Consider the following 8,959-nt stretch of genomic DNA (forward strand, 5'->3'; position numbering starts at 1 on the left):
TTACAGTTCAAGAATTGCCCTCAAATATTTCTTATCCTCTGAATGTGTCAAAATAGAAGAGAAAATAGCTGATGCCATTTTGGACCTCAGGTTCATTTTTTATAAATATTCCTGCAATTTATCTGATAATTGCTCATTTTAGACATTTCAATATTGCTCATTAAATTACACATTTTCATATTGGTTGGCACGCCTGCAAAATATTTGCCTTTTTAATATAAGTAATTATAATAGTATACAATCATTACACTCAAAATATCTTTGGTGAATTTTTTATTTTTGTAAAATAAGACATCAAAATTAAATACACAGAGTATTTAAGTGTTATCTATACTTAAACACATCTTTAATATTTGACCATACTTCACCCCAACGGATTTTGGCATCATCACCTCGACTTTCCGGGAATGAGGGCATATCTGACGCCAGAATTGGATTTCCATTTTCATCTTTTGGAAGATATATTTGGTGATTGTTCAAGATTTTTTGCAAGTTTAAATGGGCATCATAATGCACCATTTGTTTTTCCATAAAAGGCACAATGAAATTGAATTTGTTGATTTTCTGGTTTATTTCTTGAACAGAACACTGAAACCTATTGACATGGTAATCCCATCGTAGTGTGTTTTGATCAGAATATGGGGGTGGTCCTAACTTCTCTCGGATGACGGCAAGTTTCTGACGAGCATCAGTTATTTCAGTTCTGAGGAACAAAATATAAAACGTCATGAAATGAGATGAATCATGGTGGGCAAAGGTGGGTCTTAAAAAAAAAAGACAAAAAAGATCATTGAACAATCTTGAATTCCTATAGATTACCTAATATTACAGACAAAGTGAATATTTTGTTATAGTATTGAAAAAAAATATATAATAGCTTAGAAAAACAACAAAATACAAAATATTGAATGGTTTGGGCCCAAACACTCCTTCAGCCAACAGTGAATATAATCTATTGAATAGTTATGTAATACAAGTCTAGAGATATCCCACGGCATTCATCTTGCTGCAAGACATTGCAGGATGGCCTTTGCTCCACATAATGGAGAAGTTGAGTTCGGTCAAAACACACTCATGATACTACGTGCCTTTATGTGAGCTACCTATTTCAGTCTCCTCTTGAATTAGACAATGGTATGTATAAAGGGAATCTTATTATTACCTGATTTTTTTCAAATATGGGAACAGCATTCACCCTGTTACACGTTTGTTGAAAGAGCAGAAGCCTGCAAAAAACTCATTCACCATTCCTAGTATGTGTTTCCCACCTTCTTTCTCTTATCCTCTTTCAGCATTGACATTTTGCATTTATGTCTCTTATTAAATCCTGCATGTCTATTATTGAGGATTAATTTACCCAGACCTGGAGCTGATCATAAAAAAAAGCCCATTTTCTACTAATTATTACAAAATTCCATGTTTTATACGGATGCAATAAACACATATAAACAGAGGATTTTTGAAACTTTGATTCAACATTTATTTGTTTTTTTGTTTTTAAGGGTTTACAGCGCTTGCGACACATTTAAGTCATTTCAGCACCAGTAAAACGGAATGAAATGGAATAGTAAAAAAAAGTTTTAGATTTACAATTGAAAGCACAAGAAAAAGTAAGAGCACACTATCAGTGTACTCAGTTTGACACCACCTAAAAGTCTCATCCAGACACAAACACAGGTCCCACTAAGAGGATTTACACTCAAACGTTTACAACCATTATATATTTAAAACCAGAAAAAAATGTAACAGTACATAACAGATAGATTATTTACAAGGAAAAAAAATATCTCCCAAAACTAAAACTATACATTTGACCGTTTCCCTCCCAGTCAAGGACTGCAGCCAGGGCTAGGACAAAACCAAGAAATCAAATTCCAAGACAAAGATAGAATGCAACTCTGAAAACAGATATAGAGTATAGAAGACACAGGGTGACCTTCATAGGAGGTCAAAGAACCCACCCAATTCAAGCATTTAATTATATGATGTATATATGCCCATTTAAAACTTATCCGATTTTGGTAATAGTAGCAGGATTAGTCCTGATTCATGTGGGTCGACTTCTCTATCTTCTCGAGAAATGAAGAGATATTCCCCAATTTGTGATTTCGTTTCATCAAATATATTTTACTGGGTGTCCTCAGGCCAAGGACAATAAATTGGATTTTGTTTCTTTTCTTTATAATCTTTGAAAAGTCCAATTTTCCCGAAGTACAATCAAAGTAATTCGGCAATGTACAGCTACTAGTTACAAAACATTTTTTTCCACACTCCCCTCCCCCCACCCCCGTCATGGAGAACCCGTTTCATATTTATATCAAGAGTTATCTCTTTTTGGCAAAGGTTTATGATGTCAAACTGATCAGGTGTTAACACAGATGAAAGTATTATTAACCACCTTGACCGGGATTACTTTTGCTCACCATTTTCTTTATTTTTCTGATGCCAGGCTGCTAGATATTTGTGTCCTTTTTCAGCAGCTTTATGTCTTTTGCTCAATAAAGATTGACATTCATCACATTTTGAGACCTTTCATAGAAAGAGAAATGGACACCACTCCATAACCTGGTCTCACCTCCTGAACAGCCACTATTATACTAATGACCATTTATCGACAATTCACTTGAACTCTATCAGCCAATTGGGAGCATGTTAAGTGACAAGGTCAGTCCCCTAGATTTATCAAGTTTTATCAATGTTTAATGACAAAAAGAAGCTTATATAAGTAATTGTGGTTCAATTTTAATAAAATGTATTGTCGTTGTCGTGGCCCATATTCGCTCAGATTAGAGATCCTATGAATAATACAAAGATGTAAAAATATCTGTTCCATGATCTTAAAATGTGTTTATATGCATTAGTATTGTTAATCTATTACTTTATGGGAGATGGGTAACATGTGTAGAATTTTAATTTGCCCCCAAAAAGTAATTAAAAACTTGCCTGATTTCCTTTGAGATCATAATCCATTCAGGCATAAACCCATTGTTGACCATAATCTTGTTAAGGTTGTGAGTGGTTGTATCCACTAATGGATTGTGGTTAGAGTAATCCAATGGCTTTCCTTTGCCTGCTAAATTGTCAAAATCTCCTCGCTGCATTGATTCTCTGACCATATCATCCACCAAGCGATGAATTAGGTTGCTTTCAAATATAAGGAGGTAACCAATTAGTAAGAATTCAAAGATCAAAGTTGTCTAGATGAAAATAACATATCTGTATAATAATTGATATCAACCAGGTAGTGAGTTTTCTTTACCGCAAAATGAATTCAGGAAAAAAAAAATTGATGGAGCAGGCAATTGTATATTTGATGATGTAAAAGATAAAGAAAAATACCAGAAAATGAAAATTTTAAAATGGTGATGATAATTTAAAATTTATGAAGAAATGACAGAAAAAACAACACACACACAACAAAGTTAAATACAGTACAATCTTTTTATAACAACATCTTTGAGACCAGCAAAAAATGTTATAGAGAAATGGATTTTTGTTTCATTTTGAAATTAGTTTCTCCTTTAAAAAAAACATTTGCTAAACTTGAGCTTTAGAGCTTTTTTATATCCACTATCCACTAAACTTGTTCAAAGCAAGGGGTCCCTAGCCAACAGCAACACTTACAAAAAATGTAGGACAAGACATACCTGTTAGGCGATATTACAATTTTTCCAACAGAGACAACACATTTAACAGCCAGGTACTCATTTTACAGTGAGAGAATGTGTGTAAACGGCCTTTTCCAAGGACTTAATTATGAGCTGCCAATCTCGTGATTTCAGGAAAGTAACTTTGGAGTTTAATGGAGCAAATATAAGCTGCCACTTTGTTGCACTGTCCCAAGAAGCAAGAAGAAACATCGGTTGAGGCAATTAAATACTGTGATTGCGTGATTCACGTATTTCACGTATTGAAAAAAAATTCCGAAAATTTAGATAACCAAAAAGTGTGCGAACCGAAAATCACGATCAGCTGTGCGATGATTGTACGATTACTCTAGATATTGTAAACTATTTTCATAAAATCTCCGCAAATACCATGTTTTAATATTTGGGGGGGGGGGGGGGGGGGGGGGGGGGATTGTTTATTTTTTTCTTCACCTGGTTTTGATTTTCCTGGCCTGTGCTTTGTCTTTGGCAACAACAGCATTTTCACCATCACCGTATTTAATTTTTCTGTGTTCGTAAACCCTTTCATTAGCTCTAGCAACCTTAAATTGCTGGTATTGTCGTTTCCTTTGAGCTGGTGTCCCATATCCAACTCCCTGTTCCAAATAAAGGTTGACAAAAAAATATATTGTTAACCTACTTACCCTAAACAAAATATATAACTGAATACATAAATTGATGACACAAATAAACATATAGGAAAGAATGAATAAAAATGAATATAACAGCTGCAAAAAAAGAACAAAATTCCAAACATGAAACGTTTCGGGCTCAAAACCCTTCTTCAGCCAACAACAAAAAAACAATAAAGAGATAAATACATTACTAAATTCGAGATATTTTTTAGGTCCTCTCTATAGGAAAATCTTGGACTGCTGAGCAAAAACAGGACAGGCTGCCTTTATTATTTTATATAAAATACTGTTTTCTTCTGTTTTAAAACTATGATTATCGACCTCCCCTCCCAAACAACTAATGCTCTTTACTGCTAAAATAATTAGGTCAGGCTGGCAAATTTAGTTTTGCACACGTTGAGACCTTACTTGGGAAAAATCAAATCAGTTTTATAATTGGAAGAACAGTTTGTTGTTATCAAAACATACAGATGAAGAAAATTACATTAAATTTTGATTTTATTGATATTCGTTTTGCTCAAATGGATATTAATCATCAATAAGAATATTACACAAATCATTCAACAAGTAGAGCCCCATGATGCTATAAATAAGAATCCCAGTCCTGGCACACACAGCAGTTCAACTTGTAGCCTATGTTATTGTCTTTTGAGTAGATATGTGGTGCATTGAGGTTGGATTTTCTATACATTCTATTACATTTTGACAATTACCACCGTTGATATTCAATGGAAGAAATTTTATATGACTGTCTAATTGCTGCTGTCATGATTTTTAAAAAATGATATTCATAAATATCAATGCCCTGATGTGTGCCATGATCCATACCGATACTATGATAGGATCCATGGACAACTTCAGTGATCGGGTAATATACAATTTTGCTTTAGAGCAGAGGAAGGTTGGCAAAGGGACCTCTTTTACATAGGCCCATTGTAAATACTAGTTACGTGAGTACACCTCTTTAAAATTCAAACCACACACGCCCCCCCCCTCCTTTATACACAATAATATACGCATTCTAAAAAAATAAACACACTAGAATATTGACCAAGCACAATATCCATTCAGTGTGCTCAAGGCACTTAAAAGCAGCCCTAAGCCAATAGAAAGAAGAAAGACAAAACATAATGCCTGTTGGGCGACATGACATTTTTCTCAGACACAGACAATACTGTTTCCGACCAGGTACTCATTTTACACCTGAGTATGGTGAGAGAATGTGTTTTCGATTCATGCCGCCTTAAATAAACAGCTAGCAACCACCCCTGATGATAATGGTGGTGTGGTGGGGTATTTTGGTGATGATGATGTTTTTCAGCAGAAAAAAAAAAGAAAAACAAAAGATGATCATGTGGATAAAAAAGGGTATAATCTAAGTAAACAGTGTACCTACCTCAAAAGTTAGATATTGTCTATGCTGAGGTGCTGTGTGACGAAGTGGCTCCTCTTCATCATCACTTCCTTTTGTTGCTTCAGCCTCCTCAAAAGCAGCTTCATCTCTCTTATGATTCTATATAAATAAATCAAATATTAAATTTTTAAATCAAATATCCCTTTATTAAAGTGAGCTTAACTTTGAAAATATAGGATATGATGCAAAGAAAATCCATCTGGTGTCTCTTTTGCAACAAAACAGTTACCTGATTTAAAACTGAGGAACTTAAATAATGTAAATATAGATAATGTAGTCCAAGCCGGTTTATTGGGACGGCTCAGTTTTCCCAACAAATCGACCCAATTAAGCAGCGGTCATGAAATTGAGCAATTTTTCAGATTTACCATAGCCCATTCTGCATTTATCATGGCCATGAATGTGACGGTGGCAGCTGATGACACTGACAAGGGTTACAGGTAATTTTTTTTGTTCACATCTCTGTGATGACTATGACAAATGGTTCAACCATACACCCGATTGCCTGTTGTGATAGACACTAATAGGGGATACAGGTCAATTTTATTGTTCACACCTCTGTGATGAACAGTACAACCACATACCCGGTTGACCATCCCATTGAACTAATTTGAATTTTATGAACTATCGTTTTAAATGATTGAAGACAGCTAAAAAGCTCCTTTATGGGGATGGTTATTGTCAAATTTCGTCCCCATTAAGCAGCAGGCCGTCCCAATTAAGCGGCTGGGAATAAGAAAGGGTATGATTTTTTATATAGAAATCCCAAGGAATTGCCCCAATACCATCTTGGACTATATATGGGAAGCAGAAAAAAACAGGTAAGTTGATCAAGAGCAAGATGAATACATGTGCACATTTATATCAAGCATTTCAACCAATGCACCATGACCATTGCGTTCCACAATGCTTAGTTCATTCCACCAACAGGCCATGTTTAACTATGTTTACTTTCAAATACTACAAGTTGTTGACTTTTTGTCACCATACTTATAAACACCCATTACTGTCTAAAGCTAGATAGGTATCTGCTCATTCACATCGCCTGTTTTGGGGGTTAATGTATTTTAAGTACCTTACCAAAGGTCATACATAAGGGCAAAGTTTTCCAATCCTTGTAATCTGTCCGGTCATTGACTACGCTCAACATCACTTGACTGTGTTATAAGACAAAACAATGTATCATTCAGCCCTCCCCCCCCCCCCTCTCTCTCTCTCAGACACAAACACGCACACACAATCACTCACAGAATGGGGCAGGAGATCTGGAATACTCAATTGGTAAGGCATTTGTTTCAAAGGCAAAAGGGATGGAATCAATCCTGTGTGAAGTGAGATTTTTTTCTCATCTGAGTCCTCCTCCTCCATCGCTTCTTCCCCCCCCCCCCCCCCCCCCCCACCTCTGTCCACCAGACCCATATAATGAAATGTACTTTGCAATAGATAAGCTTCCTTTATACAAATGGCAGAAAGCAATTGATGTTGTCTGTATAGTGCCATAAAAACCAGGAAAACTACAGATCCATACTCCCTATAGCTCTGAAGGAGCCATTAATTTTTTTGATATTTTCAGGCAGAGAATTCCATATTCGGATGGTGCTTGGAAAAAACGAATTGAGATGAGCATTGATTCGTGACTGCAGGACCTGGTACGAGTGCTGTTTTCTTCCACTTGGAATAAGGCTATTAATCGGAATTGTTATCAGTCACGCAATACTTTTTTTGCTTTACATAGTGAAGTTAACATGTTACTGTTTAATAGACTATAATTGTTTACCAGCAGTGTGTGATAAGCATTGTATATCTTGTTGAACATTGTAGCATCTCTTCCATGTTTTTGTCTGTCAGGGTGGTGTTCTTTTACCTGCAAGGTCAAAAAATCATTTTAACAAGTGGCCCCAGTCAATGAATAAAGAAACTTAACTGAAAAAAGACATGTTTTCCTACCTTCATTGATCTTTTAAAAAAAGAAACTCAGTGACAATAATTTAAAAATCTTTTTGAATATGAAAGTTAAGTTACTAAACTATAGGAAGAAGCCAATGACGTGGCTTCATTCAATAAATTGTTTTGTTTTTTTTAAAAAAAAGCAAAATCATGTATTTGGATCTTATAAAAGGGAATGCGGCTTTTTAAATTTTTTTGACAAAATAGCAGCTCTTTATACCAATAACTTTTAAATACTCGTTGAATTTGATTTTGTCACCATTGCCACGCGTAAATAACTTCCACCATGGAGCTCTCTAGTCCTGTTAGTTCACGATGACTCCCATCCAACATGCCAATGATATTTTTATCAGTTATCACTTTACTGGAGTCTATTGCTTTCGATCAACTGGTTCATTTCGATTGATTTTCAAAAAATCAACAAGCCACATCCTCATCTTGTTAAAAGATTAACGTAATTGATGAGGTAAGTGTAAATTCACATATAGGCCTGCTGGTCTAGATCGATTTAGTATGGGTAGAAAACTTACTTTCTTCAAATAAGCCGCTCTTAACTCTGATTCTGTACAGCTGATCTCGACCTCTAAAATATAGCAACATTCTTGAAGAGTCTTCCTTTTAACTCCTGCTTGAGTTGAAAACAAATATGATGGCAACGGCAATGAACTTCTGTAGATGATGATTCTACTAAAGGTCATCAAGTTTGTTGTGGATTTGGCAATTTTTGAGAGTGAGAGCATTATATTATTATTTAACAGTCTAGAATTATGACATGATCAGTCCACCAAAAGACCAAATCTACCTCCCATGTGTTAATATACAGTCACAATATTGTATCCCTCATAATTCATGACATCACACAAGTAAAAAGTCAACAGGCCAATGAGATGAGACGGATGTCAATTACTAAGTCAAGTCTTCTAATACTAAGCAACTAAAGTTAAAGTTAAAAAAGTAGAGATAAGTGTAAGAAGAGGAGTCTTAGTCTTTATTTTATTATTCGTGCGTTGATTGTAGAATTATTAGACCTTAGACAGACTAAGTTAAGTATTAACATTATTATCTCTGGCTTCTTGGGATGCCAAGTTATGTCTCGATATTCTCTACACTGTTCCTTATCATAAACACAAGTTAAAGTCCAAGTCATCTGTGTCCTTAACATTCATTTAACACGAACATCTGACAACGTACCTAATGAAACGGTTTCGGATTTCGTCAAAAATTTACAATTTTACCTTTAGCCTTTGACCTTGCAGAGAAACAAGTGATAAGAGAGATTTGTATGTGACACAGGT

At 35.1% G+C, this 8,959-nt stretch overlaps 1 protein-coding gene across 2 annotated transcripts; it reads right to left on the bottom strand.

Annotated features, from left to right (window-relative positions):
• Positions 1–258: 258 nt before the first annotated feature.
• Positions 259–8,891, bottom strand: LOC144965255 (dnaJ homolog subfamily C member 28-like). 2 transcript variants are annotated; one of them, XM_078900401.1, is made up of 6 exons: positions 8,856–8,891; positions 7,495–7,581; positions 5,700–5,816; positions 4,101–4,264; positions 2,944–3,144; positions 259–703 (listed from the first exon to the last, which is right to left on the bottom strand). In XM_078900401.1, exons 2-6 carry the CDS (start codon positions 7,531–7,533, stop codon positions 325–327), a joined length of 900 nt encoding a protein of 299 aa, XP_078756527.1. In that variant the 5' UTR covers positions 7,534–7,581; positions 8,856–8,891; the 3' UTR covers positions 259–324. The 2 variants fall into 2 exon arrangements, with proteins under 2 accessions (XP_078756527.1, XP_078756526.1); XM_078900400.1 differs by lacking the exon at positions 8,856–8,891 and adding an exon at positions 8,195–8,849.
• Between the last annotated feature and the right edge of the window lie 68 nt (positions 8,892–8,959).

The sequence above is a fragment of the Berghia stephanieae genome, chromosome 2, assembly GCF_034508935.2.
Source record: "Berghia stephanieae isolate SIO BIC M18660-M18661 chromosome 2, UCSD_Bste_1.3, whole genome shotgun sequence".
In the NCBI taxonomy this organism is placed as follows: Eukaryota; Metazoa; Mollusca; class Gastropoda; order Nudibranchia; family Aeolidiidae; genus Berghia; species Berghia stephanieae.